The sequence below is a fragment of the Centropristis striata genome, chromosome 9 (assembly GCF_030273125.1).
Source record: "Centropristis striata isolate RG_2023a ecotype Rhode Island chromosome 9, C.striata_1.0, whole genome shotgun sequence".
Taxonomy (NCBI): Eukaryota; Metazoa; Chordata; class Actinopteri; order Perciformes; family Serranidae; genus Centropristis; species Centropristis striata.
In genome coordinates this window covers 31,995,423-32,012,472 of record NC_081525.1, presented here as the reverse complement: position 1 = coordinate 32,012,472, position 17,050 = coordinate 31,995,423, and the positions used below count along the sequence as shown (strand labels likewise).

At 41.8% G+C, this 17,050-nt stretch overlaps 1 protein-coding gene across 2 annotated transcripts in view; it reads left to right on the top strand.

Annotated features, from left to right (window-relative positions):
- ttll7 (tubulin tyrosine ligase-like family, member 7) overlaps nt 1–17,050 on the top strand; it is a 77,776-nt gene that overhangs the window by 31,341 nt on the left and 29,385 nt on the right. For both annotated transcript variants that reach the window (XM_059340806.1, XM_059340807.1), the window contains exons 10-13: nt 5,702–5,796; nt 7,682–7,829; nt 8,993–9,066; nt 12,442–12,577. In XM_059340806.1, coding sequence (XP_059196789.1) covers nt 5,702–5,796; nt 7,682–7,829; nt 8,993–9,066; nt 12,442–12,577 — 453 coding nt within the window. The remainder of the gene's footprint in view (nt 1–5,701; nt 5,797–7,681; nt 7,830–8,992; nt 9,067–12,441; nt 12,578–17,050) is intronic.

Below are 17,050 nucleotides of genomic sequence, written 5' to 3'. Positions count from 1 at the left end.
CCCCCAACATGACTATTTCATGGAATAAGTATCAAATTAGGAGCGCACAGGCCTCGAATGTGGGGCAGTTGAAAACACACCCCAACATTTAGTCATTTATCATCAGGCATGTATGGCAGCACCGCTGACTGTGTGTGTGTCTCAGTGTTTGTGTGCATGCATGTGATTGAGAGGGAAGATATATATTGCAAGTTTATGAGTGACATATGGAACTGTAGCGTGTGTGGTGGAGTGGGTAACAGACTGTAAAGAAAGATATATACTCTTTATTTATGACTGACAGTCTCAGACCAGAGGTGTGTTTTATTGATATATTCTCACATTTTTAAGTACTTAGGTGGGAACTAGGTGTGTGTGTGTCTGTGTGTGCTGCTGCATAACTATGTCCACTTTTACCTTTTGTTCAAAGCACCTTTTGCTTTCTGTGGCTGTGTCAGATTGTATCTCTGTGTGTCATCAAAAACAACAAAAAATAAAAAACAAGAAAGGCAGCACTCCCTGCACCCTGCCAGCCAGCCAGTCAGGCAGGTCAGGCTGACTGGTGGCTAAGCTAAGCGTTGGCCCACTCACTCCCAGGACCTTTACCAGGAGCTCAGCATGCTCAGCTAGAATTTCCCTGTGTCTGACTGGACCACTAAAAACGCCACAAAAAGAACAAAACAGTGATTGATAAGACGACTGAAACAAGAGAGCGACTTAACATGGCGGCCAGCTGTCTGTCTTTCTGTCGCTCTGCTACTCATGCTCTCCCTCTCTGCCTCGCTTTCTCATTCCACCATTGTGCGGCAACAAACACTCCATTCTGACAGCGGTTGAACTGTGCCGATACCCTCGAGTGTGCGGGGCAGAATGGGAGGCTTGTCAAAGCAGGGGTTGTTTACACTCTGCCAGGAATAATAAGAGGGGGTCGTTTTTCTGAACCGATTAATCACGAGCACCCCTTGCACTTGTTTGACGAGTATTCCAGACACAGAATGGATGTCGATGGGGGGAAGCAATTTGTTGTGGAAAGAAAGCAGCTGATTGTTGTTGAGCCGCTGTGTTGCTATGTTATTAGGGTCGGTGTGACACAGCAGAGGCCACAGGCACAAACTGTTTGATGCCCACTACATTTTCAACAATGACTGAGTCATATGATTATTGTAAGGATTATTTTTACAGGGTTTATTCATAATTGAAATGCTAACAAACGGTTAAGCAGAGTTGGAACCTGAGTCATTGCCTCTCTAGGTGTGCATACTGGCCTACGGCTATGTTAGTAATATTGTTATATTTCGGGTTTAATTATGCTGTATGGACATTACTTACTTATTAACTAACCTTGAGCAATACACCCCCACGGGGGCCAAACATTATGAGACTGACCCTGCATCCAAACCAGAGGGTAATTCCCCACTTGGAAATTAATAAACTATATCAAATCAAATAACGCATGTAAAATATGCTGGGGGCACTTTTACATCTCTGTTCGACTGCAATAAAAATCCGTAGACAGACTTGCAGTTCATAGACAATTCAAACCAAATGAATAGTGAGATAAAATGATTTTTTTGCCTTCATAAACACGGCAGGTAACTTCTGTGTCTCAGTCACACACCTCCAGGTGCAGAGAGTAGTAGACTTACATGTCCTGCATAGGGTATGTTGATCTTTGTGTGTTTAACTGGGTGATCAAATGAGTGTAAACCCATCCTGTGAAAAATTACAGACAGATATGTTCTTCTACATGCTCATTCTTCTGTTTGACCGATTGATATTTGGGCTTCATTGATGCGATGCTGATGCTGAAGCAAATCAAAGCATGAGTAAAAAGGAGTTTCTAATCTTTTCATCTGACATTTTTATTGAATGCATCTTGGAGCAACCGAGGGCTCCTTTAAGACCCTGCCAGAGTCACTTAAGGAAATCAGAGTGGGGGTTTTGGGAGCCTGCAGGGGTTCATTAGGACCAGACTGGTCCAACTTCCTCTGCCAGAGAGGAAAAGGAGAACACAGAAACATGGAGAAAGAAATGAATACGAGAGGTAACGGCCAGAGAGAGGGAGGGATAGTAAATGGAGGGAGGGGAAAGAGTGACCAGAGAGAAAGCGGGTCGAAAGACAGGAAGAAACCGAGGTAGAAGAGAAACTAACCAGAAGAAGAGGGCGACAGGCGGGGAGAAGGAGAGAGACGAAAGATTGAGGGAGAGCAAAGAGAGACAGCGAGTGCTGCGATGCCAGTCTACTCTGTGACAGCTTGACACCACAAATCAAACTAAGAAATGAAGACAAGTAACGAGACAACCGTCGCCAGGATCACTGCCAGTCTGGCTGTTACCTATAGGCTACGGCGCTCTAAAGCCATACTCTTTTCATTGTGGCTGTCATATCGGGGAGTGCTCTAAATGAAAACAGACCTCTTCTCTCTTTTTCTTTTGTGGTGTTTTTTTCCTTAGGTAAGGTACTGTAGGTCGAAGTGGAGCTCTGTCCTTCTGAGCACACAGAGGGACGTATTGTGGACTTCATTCTATTGAGTGAAAGAGTTGGATAGGGTCCCTGTTCCTTTTTTCCTCTTTGCACTGGAAGACATTCATCACCCCCCCCCCCCCCCCCCCCCTTCTGATAAATGGTTACCGTGTAGAAAAGGCACACATGTGGGTTCGCACACACACTTAGGAAGGCACGCCCATACAAACCCATGTCGTGTTGGTGGAGATTTAATAGCTCAGTTATGATATTTGTGAATCCATCCTCTGAACGAGTCGGACACATTCAGTAACGGCCCACTAGGCTCTGAGGAGGATACTTGTTTAACACAGAGAGCTATACCTTGGAATAAGTTTTTATATCCTTGCATGCTCAGATTCATCAACTGTACGCTCAGCTTCACAGCTACATGCATTTCAACATGGAAACGTCCTTGTACAATCATTCATATATCGTGGGAGTTCGGGGTTCTGGTGTCTGACTGAAGGACAATTTAGGAGTAGCTGCTGATGTAGGGAGCAGCTTTACTGATTCACCTAAGCCTGCCCAGAATTTTTTTTTCTTTTTACAGCTGGCTCATGATTCAAATGGACAATCTCTCAGTAGTTACCGCTCTTTTTTGGGCTACCAGCCCCACGGCTGGCAACTCAGTCAACGCTCTGGCTCTCTCAGTTCCTTGGAGCCTGGTTGTGATGTAAATATTATCTTACAGCACTGTTCCCAAATCTGCCACACAGCAGTAAGCACCTTTGTGTCAGGATTAGTAATGGCTAGTTCAGAAGAAGGGAAGAGAAAGAGGGATGGAGTTTCTGAGTGCTACCCCCGCAACCTTTGAGACTCTTTGCACATCTCTGTAAAGGAGCTTTCAGGTCTTGTTGCAGATTTTCAACCCAAATATCTTTATGGCTCCAAATGGCCTAATGCTGCACACCAATGTGTGTTCTCACTAGCCTCTTTCACTATTCTTCACTAAAGATCCTGATTGGTGGAAAGAATGGATCCATAATGCGCTGATTGGCTCAGTGTTGCTCCGTTACTAAAATCTTGATTTGTGATTGGCTGCTGTGCTGCTTTGATGGGTTCAACTGTATCCAACTGCTTTTTACTAAAGGGAGATAGGAACAGGATGGATATTGTCTTTGACACAAATACTCACTCCGACTGCAGATTAAGGCTACTAGGAAGGATGAATTTCCAACTACACTTCCAGCTCCGTTAGCAGTGATTTTTATTTGATTGAAAATGATCATTGATTTTCACCGACGGATGCAGCCATATTTGATTATTGTACAACAGTAGTCAGCTCCACACAGTGCAAAAAGACAGCATTTTCCCTCAATATGGCTACTTTAACAATGGTTAATTTGCAGCTAATAATAACATCTATGGTGCTGTAGAGTGTATATATAATATGTATAAATATTCATAAATCCTTTGCAGAGATCTTTTTTTACAGTAATAATAACATGCTTTGTGATTAATTAATTTTAAGTTACTGCATGTTTCAATATTTGCTGAAAGACAAATTAAAAAAATATTCAAATTGATTTTGATAGATGAGTGAATTTAAGAAAAGACACAGACTTTAATATCTCTTTTATATTCCAACATTATTTTTTTCTCTTAACCCTCTCTATCACTGACATTGGCCTAAAGCCGAATGCAATCGATTAGGGAATGACTCGGTTAATCTGTCAGAGACTTTCTCACTCTGTCTGTGAACACCTCTTCGCGTGTGGCTTCTAGTAGCATCAGGGGCGATGCCTCAGTCTAACCTCCCAGTTAGCTGCTAAGTGCTTTGCGTTGAGGTGATATTTCAGGCTTGAAGTACTCCATGACATGTAATATCCATCTGCAGAAACTGCACAGGACAGACATTTTTTTTAAATGTAGATTTTTCATCACTTGGCCAAACATCATTCTGTCATCTGCTTCCATCCAGGTTGAATGTTCAGTTCAACATTATAGGGGCATTATAGAGCGTGATTATTTGCAATAATTGTTTTGATGCTCTATTTTTTTATCCACAATGACTTAATCAAAATGAATGTGTTATGTTGACAGTCGTAATAATAACACAAATGTTCTAAATCTGGTAAAAAAAAAAAAATCAAAACACCTTTATTGAAGCTATTACAAATCTAATGACATCAAAACTCGGCAACCAATAAAAAATAAAAATTGAGATTCCGAATGACATTAGGAGGAGACGTGACTTATCTCAACAATCAAGGTTTATTAACCTGAGCCAGCCTTTCGGTGAGCATCTGTTGCATTGTCATTTGAAGTTGCCTCATAGGAAAACACCACTCCAATCCCTGTTGCCAGTTCATTCACCCTCCCTCTGCACTTCTCTCCATTTGCTGGTCCTTTTGTTGTCTCATGCAATCTCTTTTTCACCTTGGCAGAGAGACAGAGGGAACATAACAAAGAGTAAAAGGGAAGAATTGATTTGTTGTGTCAGGTATAATAACTGATATCTGAATGCCTTGCACCGGTGCTGGAAATTGTTCTGTTAAGAATGGTAAGCTGCTCTTGAATTTTTCCCTGGGTGATACTGGCTTTTGTACCTCAAATCACAGGTGGCTTATTCTGTTCTCGCTCAGTTGACTTTCTCTGAGCGCTCCTGATTGTATATGATGGGACCGGGCTGAGCGCTGGTAATTCTCTGACGCTCACAAAGAGATTATTGGTGGCGGTGGTACGGATAGGTGTAACAGTGCCTGGCATATTTAAGTTACAGAGTCGTGGACTTCTTTCTGTGGTTGGCTGAGACGGGCAGGGTCACTAATCTAGTGATAGTTTAACCTACACAATCTGTTCATATGCGTGCACACATAGGCTTCTCTTTATGCACAAGCACACACACATCAGTGTCAGACAGGATTTATGCCCTGGCAAAGGCTAAGTGTCCTTCAAAGAGAAAAAAAACTCTCCTTTTCCATCTCTTTCTCTCCTTCTTGTGGGAATAGATCCCTTTTTTCCAAAGACGTCCTTAATCCACTCCTGTAATTTCATAGCATTTCTGTCTGCTGAATTGAGAAGAAAGAAAAAAAAACCTCATCAGTAGAGCACATACCATTAAGGCTTTGTCGTTGCATAGCGGGACTGGGTTCGAATCCGGCTTGGAGGCAATCTCTACCACTATCAAAAAAGGCCAAAGAAATTATAAAAAAAACTAACAAACAAACAAAATAGATTATATTTCAAATGTTTCTCTCCTCTCCTCTCCCGCAGATCAATCGAGCTCCGAGCTTTGGGACCGATCAGAAGATTGATTACGACGTGAAGAAAGGGGTGCTGCTCAACGCTCTCAAACTCCTCAACATTCGGTACTGTTCTACACGCATATGCTTGCAGATAGACACACATGAATTGCATCTAGGGGCCCATTAAGTTTCATGAGCGGAGGCAAGCAAAGCTTCTGTCAAATTTTGTTTTACAGGGCTTTGAATGTTTAAAGGTTTCCATTGATTCTTCTAGTTCTTCTTCATTTGGCAACCCTAAAACTTTGGAATGACTTTGGTGCACGACACAATTCAGCCTTCATCTCGTTTTTCTTTTCAGACTGATGACACAGTAGTGGCATTAGCCTGAAACTAACAGGAGGATTGAGCTGTGGACAAAAAAAAAATCGCTGTACTTGTATTTGTGTGTTGGTGCTGCTACGGTGGATACAAAGACAGATAATGGCCGAGTTACAAAGCTATGCTTCTACTGTGCGCTTTGTACAGCCCTCAATCAGACACAGTGTGTGTGTATGTGTGTGATAGGAACAGGATAACAGTAGGTTTTCTGTCTGTATTTCAGAGTCTACATTGTTTACCCTGCTCTGTATATTTACATAAGCTGCCTGTGTTGCTTTTTTACTTTGCTTTGTGGTTATGTTTGTTTGGCTGTTTAGGTTGCAAATACTGTCATTCTTGTTGTGTAATGTATTTTTTCCTGTATGTAGTGTGCATGTTGTGTGTGCGTGTATGCTTGCATGCGTTTGTGTCCCCTGGCTACAGTGAGCCTGTCCACTGATTGATCATCGTACACCAGACCTCTGGATCTCTGCTCCCTTTTTCTCTTTGTGCTTGTCCTCCTCTTACTGCTCTAAATATAGTCTCAACTCCACTAGTCACACACATGCACGAATGCAGCACACACATCAATGGATCAATTACATGCAGCAATATAGATCTAGTTTGGCCAAGTGTGTAGCCATCCCACATAAAAACTAACTCACATCCTCCCGCTCAGCTTCAGTCGACACGAACAAATCTCTTATCAAAATGATTTGTTTCATGGCTGATGTTTGCTGTGTTCCCACAGATTAAAAGGGGATATTTGATTATTTCATGACAAATAAATCGTAGGAGGCCTTGAAAGGCAGCGGGACTGGACAAACTGCTTATGTTCATGCTGGAGTGAATGAAGGCTTTGTTCTACCTCGCTCACTTTTCCCTTATATAGTAATGGCTTTGCTTCCCAAAAGGGAGGGGTCGGTTTTGTGTAGAGGTAGGGTCGGCTCTCAGCCCTGCTCACGACACCAACTGTATCAACGTGGGATCAATTCAGACCCGGCCGGGCATGGACATTGATAAACCTCAGCCCCCCAACAGCACTCAATATCCAATTTAAAGGGCCAGCGATTGACTAAAATGAATTGCCCTTTCTCCAGACCGCAATGGCCCACTTGTTCAGAATTAGCTGTCTGGTCCTGTTCATCCTGTGGTTGTCACTTTGTTTGTGTCTCGGCTCTATCTTTTTCTCTGTATTGTTAAATGCTTTGTGAGGGATTTCTTTTTTTTAAACTACCACAATATTGTGAAAAAGCAAATGCAGGCCAGTCTTTCAATTAGTGATGCAACCTGCATGCTGTCAAACAGTATCACTGTTTACAGCAACCTTTTCCGCAGATAACATCTGTTTTTAACTCAAGTGTATCTTGATAAATTAAGTCTTGCTTATCTTGAACGAACTATTATAGTATGTGGTTACAAAATAGAAATCAGAGAGGGAAAAAGCCCATAAACAGTTCAAGGCAACAAGATTTCAATCACAGAGCAAAAATAGTCAAAGAAACAATGTATTACTGGAAAACAGAAACTGGTGCCAGCACATCAGAAGTGCAGTGTCACACTTCATAGATAGTGTACTTGAATGGTGCTGTACTATTTCCTCACACTATAAATGTGCATTCTTTTGAAGACTTGTTCTATGTTAATCCAGAGCCAGTGATAAAAAACGCAACCTGGCTCAGCAAAAAGCCGAGGCTCAGCGACGCCTCTATGGACACGGCTCCATGAAGAAACTCTCAGCTGCTTCCTCGGACTGGGAGAAACAACGTCACACACTGGAGCGTAGGAGAGAAGAGCTGGTAAGGCACAAATTAATTATTAAAGTACAGCATTTGGTTTAAATATTATAAATATTAAGTAGAAAAAGATTTGCTGAGTAAGACAGCGCTTTTGCAATTTATACAGCTACACATATACCCACCTGTGATCTGCCCAGTAAAACTACAACTCTCTCTGTTGGCAGCTGACCAACTGCAGTGGAGCATCTGGGATGCTAAGCACTTGCACAAAGCCGTGCATCTTGACCATGGGGTTAGGAGTAAAACTCATTCATTCCCCCACCCAGACCTCCTAAAGTCAAGAGATACCTTTTAAGCTTTTTAGGCCACACCGTAATAAGCACAGAAGGTGGCTGGGCCTCAGCATTTCAGGGACACGTGCTGTGACACAAGATGTGTCCAGAGGTATCATAAGACACCTTCACGCCTCATTTTCTCTGCAGCAAAACACAAAAAAGTACAAATCAGAAATTCTTATTTTTTAGGAACAAACCAAACACGTGTTTGTTATGCACGTTCCTCAGGATTGAAACAAGGAGAAAAGCCTGAGGAGTGACTCAATTTCACTTACTTCTTACTCTATGTCAAAAGAGTCAAAGTTTTCTGAGACAAGCAAACCATTTAATTATCATCTCTTAAAATGAAAGAAGTCGGGGAAGCTTTTCTCAAATCTATGGCGAAAAGTGGCAGCTAGTAGTACTTTACGCCTCTCGCCCTCTCTGATTAGCCTTTTGATCAGCCACAGCAGTCATCAGTGAGAATAAGGAAAGATTCTGCAGACGCACCATTTTAAAAAGGGGACTACCTCATGTTTGAGAGCTGTTATGACTGAAGTGCTAGACCAGGTTCAGGTCTATTTAAGGCACATATCGCTCAGAGCTCAATGACACTGCAGTGCCGTTAGTGGAGTGAGCCCCTCCTCTCTGCTTTACCCTAAATTGGCCAACTGAGCTCGACAGTTATGCCTTCGTTACATATCAATAAGAGAGTAGATGGAAAAATGCCTCTTAATTATGAGGCATTGTTGAGTGAGACTAATTTTTCCTTATCTTTCTCGCCTCTTGCCTTCTCATTTTAAAGACTTAATTCTTTCTCTATTCCTAATAGAAGATAAAGTGGGGGTGTCAGTGACGTTTACCTGAGAGATTCAGTCCTTTTTCCTTGGTTTTCCCCCCTATTTCTAGAAAGAGCGACTGGCACAGGTCCGCAAGCAAATCTCCAGGGAGGAGCATGAAAAGCAACATCTGGGGAACTACAGGTAAGGAAAAGGCAAACAGCCGGGAAGAGGGGGCTCTCCCTCCAGGAACTCCACCCACCATACTGTTGCCAGCTACACTTACATTTATGGGGTCATCTGCAGAGCGCCACGCTCTCAGGAGAATAAATAATGTTGCTGCAGAAAGAACAAACAAAAGAGAAACCTGATGTTTTGAAAGTATGAGGAGGAAGAATTAAGACTGAGAGAATATGTAAAATAGAAAGGGAGAAAGGAAATCAGGTAGTGTGTAATGTCGAGGTTCAAGTTGTTACTGCACTATACACAATGTTTTCAGCATTTTGGAAATTCAAATTAGCATGAATATTTTTGCCTGCCTACTGCAAACCATTCTCCAACTCCTTTCCCCCACACCTCCACTCCTTTCTCCTCTAACTCCAGCTGGGACTTTGGAAGACATCGAGCGTGTCAATTTTTAATAGTCACCTCACAGATGGAGCAGATCCACCTCAGAGCATGACTCAGCAACACCAAGTTCTGATTTACCGCTTATCCCTTGCAAATTGTTAACGCTCCTTCACTCCCTCAGTTTCTCTTCCTGCCTCTATCTCTTTATCCAGCATTTACACACATACACATTTCCAGATTTTCTCTCTCCCTCTCTCAATTTCCTGTGCACACAGAAAGACACACATGCCTACACAACTGGCTCACACACACACACACACACACACACACACACACACACTTGCCCTTCTTGCCGTCTCCCCAAGTGTAAGTGACTTCTTGACTCATCACTTGACTGAACGGCTAGTCAGAATGCCTATCCCAGCCTGCATGAAGTGCTGTCACCTCCTTCCTCTTCTCAGACACGCAGCCAGACAGTCAATCAGACAGGCTGAGGTCTGTCTAGAGCACCCCTAATAAAGACCTCTTAGCATTCAAATGGTGTCCCGGCGCAGCACTGGAGTCTGATTAACACACTGCTTCTCATTAGATGAGTTTGGGTAATGAACTTACTTACATTCGGCTATTAAATGAAACTTGCATCAGTTACAGAAGAGCCAGGACTCTGTGGTATCAGAGGGAAACCCAGCTGGTTGATGGTGATGTTCATTTAACATCATTTACACAGTTGGAATCAGGAGGCTTGAGAGACAATGATGACCAAAACTTAGTTTTAAACGGATGTAAATGGAATATTAATATCAGTCTTGTCTACGGCCCAATTGAAAACATGTGGGAGGAAAATAACCCTCAGCATGAACATTTTATTTAAAGAATATGTCAGGGTCACCCCCAAATAAAATGTCCATATGTTCAGCGATGGAGGGTGCCAAGAAGAGGGAGCAGTTAACACCCACTAATAAAGTGTTGACCTTTTGCTTTTCAGTCAAATGATTTATGTTTCTCTTTGAGGATTGACAAGTTCTGGCTCTTTTCATATATTATCATTCAAATTCAGTTTATCCCCCTGTTATGAAGAGACGTTTCCACATTTCTCAGAGTTTCTCTCAAGAGGAGAGAAAAAAAATCTGATCCATGTACCTTAAAGATAGTTAAAAAAGTATGGCAGTTATAAAACCTCATATAGGATCGTGCCAAGGGAAGGTAATAAAGTGATTAGTTCATCTCAGGTTTCCTAGCATTCGGTAGTTGCTTGATTTGAACTGCAGTTACTAAAGTAATGCATAGAATTGGGTCAACTTCTCAACAGTATGGAAATCATGTACCCAGAACAGCATCTATGCATAAAGTTGTTAAATGGCAGATGGGGTGCAGTAAAAGTTTTAATGGTGAATTTGTGCAATGTTAAACTTTACCTGACATTGTACTTTAAGGGCCGACTCCCAATCCGCATTCTTTTCTCTGTTTTACAATTGGAAACACCCTCTTAGCCGTAGCAAATAGCAGTAATGTATGTTCCATAGTGAGTTACTCAAAAAGTGAAGAGCAACTCCTGCATTCATGTAAAAATACTGTTTTTTTAAAAAAGTTGTCTGATGGCTTTGAAGAGAGCAATATAACACCATTACAGTTTGCTGCCGTTAAAAGATTGTCAGCTTACAAAGAAAAGTGCTGATAATATACCAAATATAACACACTTAAAGATGCCCCCCCCCCCCCCCCCATCCACAGCAGCACATACCGCTCTCTTCAAAGCCACCAGACGCATGGACAAAAACAGTGATGTTACCTCACAGAACACGGGCGTTGACTGCTGCCTTCATCTATTAGCTTGTTAGTGCTATGTGTGACTTTCAGTCTTAAATTTTGGACATTGCTTAGGCTCTGTGCCGCTTCTCCAAAGTGGAACACACTCTGTCCATGGATAAAGCTATGCACAGCAACTTAATTCAAAAGGCCAACAGAAGGGAGGCGTCTGGCTTTAAATGTCTATAGAGGCGCCGAACTCTTTCCCTGCTTTACGCTTCACACTGGCCAGTGCTTATTAAAACACTGCCATTGTTTTGATTTGATGGCTAAAGCGATGACTTGGGGGGAGTTTGGAGATGTATTATGAGGATAAGCAGGCGGAGGTTTATACATTTTCCTAATCCCCTCAGGCCTAACATAAACACTGAGCACTGTTAAAACTAACCAGAAGTATGCAGAAGGTGTGAATGGGCACATTAGCAATGACTGTTGAAGTGCACATCTCGGTGAGAGTGTATGTGTGTGTATGAAGTAGTTATACATTAATGCATTACGCCATGTGAAAAGACTGGATTGAAGTTTGTGCAGTTTTCTTGACTCAAGGTCTCCATTAATACTTCTTTCTTTTTGTCTGTCTTTTCTCTTTGCTCCCTTGATCCTGCCACTCACCTTTCTTTTGTCTCTCCATCACTTCACACCTCTCATTGAAATACTTATAATTCTCTCCGCCTGTGTGTTTTCCCCTCCTGCTCGCTCTCTTTTCTGTCCATCTACCACTCTCGCCTGCTGTGCATCGACCTCTCTGTGCCTCACTCCATCTACTCCTCCCTCTTTTCATCAATCTCTCCCTCTCCCATTCTTTGTATTCCTTTTCTATTTCTTTCCTGCTCCTTTTTTCATCTTTCTATCTCTTTAACAACCCCCTTTCTCCACTCTTTTCTTACCCTTCCTCTTTTTTCTTCTCTTTTATCCGTCACGGCTCCCTCCCTCCCAATTTTGTCACCGCTCCTCCTCTCACCCTCTTTTCTGAACCCCAATCCCTCTCTTCTCTTTCTTTCTCTACTCCCCTACACTCCCACCCTCTCCTTTGTGACCCAACCTCTCCTTTTTCTTTTTCTCTATTTCATCATTTCTTCTCTCACCTTTCTCATCCCCTTTCTCCCTGCACTGATGACCCACCTTCTTCGCCTTTTCTTTCTCCCCCTTTCTCCACTCCTCTCTCACTCTTCTTGCCTTTCTCTGTGTCTCTGCGGCCTACAGACGTATTTACCCCCCAGACGACAAGCTGCTGTTGGAGAAGTATGAAAGCCTGCTCTCGGCCGCCTTTCAGACCTTCCTCGCCGGGCGAGCTGCCTCACTTCAAAAGGAAATGAATAATCCTCTGAAACGAATGAAGGCACGTACGTCAGTGGCAGACTGTCAGGCGCACGCACACACACACACACACACACACACACACACAAACCTGCAGAGACCCACACAAACATATACACACAATATGCAGACTCTTGTGGACAAGCACATGCCGAAGAAAAGAAATACACACGCATTTCTATTAAGATTCTGCCCACAGAGACAAGAAAGGATGCGCAAATAATGTGGAAAGTGTGCCGCAGTCCTTCAGATTTGTTAGAACGTCTGACAGAATATCCTTCTTCTTCTCTATCTGCCTCGCTTTCTCACTGTCATTCACTCGGCCTCTCCACAAATATTTATTGTGCTGTGTACATGAGCTTTTAAAAGCAAATCAAATCCCACACAACAATGTCGTTTTTGTTTCTTTACAGTTAGACACTCTCTTCAGTTTCCCTTGTCCTCGTTCTGTATTTTCCTGTCGTATTTTTTCCTTTCTGTCAGAGTTAGTTGTGAAGAGGCTTCAAAGTTGATTAGAGTTGCTGCCCACGTATTTCAGTGTACTTCCCTACAGGTTAATTATTTATTCATTAAGATTCGCAGATACATATTTGAGCATCTATATGAGAAAGCACGCACACATGCACACACAAAGTTGTGTGGCCATACACTAAGACATGAGCATGTTTGCACAACGGTAGAAGTCATTGTATGCATATAAATGCCACTGCCTCCCTCTGGTAACAGGAAGAATGTAGCTGTTAAACCTTGAAGGTAAAGGGTATAAAGTGGCTTTGTACAGAAGAGAAGTTGATTTCCATACCACACAACTTTACTGGAGAGAGGGGGAGAGAGGGGGGAATAGAGAGGAATGTGGAGCATTTAAATCGTGACGAGAGAAAAATGAGAAAAATAGTTTAAAGATGTTAAAATGCTGATAGAGACAGTCGTTTTGTCACTTTTGTTTTTTGTAAAATACTTTTTAAAGTATTGTGACTGCTTCTATTATGAACACACTCATGATTTGAGTCGAGTACAAAAAATGAGACAGAACAGAAAGAGAAAGAGGCAATTCTCAAGTCTGGTTATGTATTCAGAAAGAACAAATCAATTACACAAAAAGACACAGAGAAAGACATTGGGGGATATTTAAACACATGGAGGAAAGAAGCATTGATGTGTAGGAAAGATGCAGATGAAACAAAAAAACGTATTGCTTTTGGCAACTGAATAACAATAGTGAAAACTGAATATGGATATTCTTGACAGTAGTATTGACATTACAAATTCATATCAAAGCACTGGGAGGAGATGTCAAATGCAATTATTGCAGCTTTTGTAGAAACAAACCTAACTCAACAGCCTCTAGCCCCTCAGTTTGTTTTTTAGAAAGTTATTGTGTGCCCTTTTAAGAGGGGAATCTGTGCAGATAATTTTATAGAGATGTCAATCAAAGATCAGACAGAGATGTAAACCAGACTGAGGTAAGTGTATAACACAGAGATGTGGCTCCTGTTCAAAGTAGGAAGGGAGAGACATAATAAGAACCAAGTATGCTCTGGAGTTTGCTATCTAATAACACGATCATGAGTGACAACTGCACTGTCCTTATTAAGGGACAGAGTTTGAATTCATGATCTTATGATAAATCAGAGCCTTATATTTTGAGCACCAGTCACAGTGCTTTGGCCTATAACCCTGGTGGGAACCATAAGTCATCATCTGACATGCACTGCCTGTTTGGCTAGTTTTTCCTGTTGCAAGGGGCCAGAGGTCATTTGCCAGCGTGCCATCAACATATCCGTCAAGTCTGACAGACATTGTACCCACAAGACTCGTGTTTGCTGTCTTTGTGGGCTTCTCAGGGCCATGAATTGAAAAATGTCATGGATTGTCACACTATCAAAGAAAATAAAAGATGTGTTGTAATCCGAGCGATAACATGCTGATGCAGTACAGAGGCTGGCTTCATTGTTGTGCTACAGACTATACACCCACGGGTTACACTGGTTTCTACAGGGTTTGCATCACCCTTCTCCCCACTTCTATTCCAGTTAGGCTGACAGGTATGCATCAAATTTTTAGTTCTGTTGTTAGCTATCTTTGTTTTCCTGCCGTTTTCAGCTGTTGTATTCCCATTTCTCCATTTTTCTCACATGGATACTGAAAACAAAAAAATATTCTTGAGCAGGTGCATGCTCAGCCGGCCTGTAGCGCTCTGCCAGTATAAAATTGCAGAAGTACACAAGTGTTTGGGAGCACTTCACAGTCAGTGCAGATCCTATTAAAGTGGTCTGCGGGCTGTGGAAATGTAGATTAAGCACAGGGATGCACAGAATCTGTAAGGTCTGGAAGTAGTAATTGATTTTCAGCTGGATTTCATGTTTGCAGTTCCCGTTCAAATTGTACCTGTTTGGAACTGCTCATCTAAATAACTAAGATGAGCAAATAACCTAGATAAATAACAGAGTTGACACAGCACTGACTTGGGTCTTGATCGATACACCTGCCATGATAAAGTTGCAGTGCTAGAGTTTACGCTTCATTTGCTAGCAGCTAGCTATTTGGGGCCAAGCTATTTCCAGGAATAAAAACATTTATTCCCAATGTTACATTGCTGATGGCTTTATATGTTTGCCTTTGCTACAATGTAACGCCTCTCTTAATCTGTTGATGAAGAGATCGCTCTGTACATTGCACGTCGGGTTGTCAGCGATACATCCAAGTGTGAAGTTAATTGGATGAATGGGTGAAAATCAAGAGACAGAGAGACACACTTAGACTCTTTCCATTTTAATTTGATTGGTGATCTAGTTCTTTTACTTGGTGTAAGAAAACACTGTTAAGTAAAGTGTGCGCCACCTACAGGCAAAAAAGTAGCACCATCACTTTAGAAGCTTCTACAGGCAGCCAGAGTAATAGTGCCTGCCCTTTTAACACATGCCACATACTGCTGTTTGTTATGCTGTTTGTTATATAAGAATCTCTTTAAAAATTGGGACATATTTTCTGGTGAACAGTGGGAGTAGAAGTGTCAGTGTCTATCGTCTCTCCACAAAGTCTGTCCTCCTTGCTTTGAAGAAGAAATGAGAGGGTTCCTGAGGGGGGGTTTATTTGTTTAAAGGAAAAAGCCCAATTTCACATACAGTACTGGAGTATCTCCTGGCTCATGGATGTGGATTTTTTTTTTCTATGATGAAGGAAGTACATTCCCAACCACAGGAATGGACGAGACAGTGTCATCTGTCAAACAGCCAGGAAATAAAAAGTCAGAGAATGTCATGGTAGAAGCTGCCAGCAATAGAAATAAATTACTACTTTTTCAACAGAAATGAATAAAAATACAAAAGCCTGTTGGACAGGACTACTCACTTGGTCCTCTGGTGCCAAAAAAGTACTTTGTTTGGACAATATAGTTTATGACCTGACAGAGACCATTGCCAATTGCACGGTGCTGTAACAGGGAGCTACATATTATGTGGGCTGACACTCGCCAAGGGTATAAAATGTTCAATCTGCAAAGTGATCATTAAAATCTTAATCTAAGAAAGTTGAGAAATAGAATCAGTTCTGTATCTGTAATTTCTTCATATATGTCAAGTTCTGTTTTCTTCCATGCTGTAATGCATGTCAAAACATCCATGTAATCTGCTTTGGTGCAATTTAACAAGGTAATGTTCCTCCAGCGGTTTTTAAACCACAGTGGGTGGGGAAGTTTTCACTGCATGAAGGGTTTTTGAGTTAGCAGATTTTCCTGGAGTATAAATGACTCTAATTTCTAAACAAATTCTTCAAAGCAAGGCAAAGTTCTTAATTACCAAGTTAAATAAACATAAATATTTCAAATTTGGATGAGGTGGTTAGCTCGTCAGGAGCATTTGTACAATCAATTTAGTGTGTATGTTACAGAATGAACACTATAAGAATCTATAATTTATGGCTGGGCATAATTTTTTAACTTTTTTTTTATATATACCTGGTAGGGTGCTCTCGAGCCACAATAGCGGCTGCAGTCTAATGCCCAGGCTAGCAACCTACCCGAGTAAGACTCATGCATCCTGGAACCTATTGCTTTCCATTATGGCGCCCATGTCAACAGGCTAGAGCTCTCCCCTGGGCCCTTAGTTTATGGTTGTAAAGTTTCATGAGTCTGTAATTATCCTAGAGGTCAAAACAGGTAATTTCATATAGTGAGGTCGAGTTTCAAAAAATGGCTGACATCAACATCATCACACATGAATAAAATGCAGCTCATTGAATCAACAAGAGTCTCAGCTTTCCAATCTTGACCAATTTATGCAATTCCAAGGCTGTTTAGGGACCCCACAGAAATATTCAAATATAATAGGCAGAAATTAAAATAAAATGTATTGCATGAGAAAAGGCCATGGTGAATGGTTTCTGCCCCAAACTACATGTGATTACCCATTTTGTTTAGATATCTTGAGGTCAGAGGTCAAGGAACCCCTATGGAAGGGGTCTTTTTTCCCTCAGTATGACATGGTTTCATATGTTT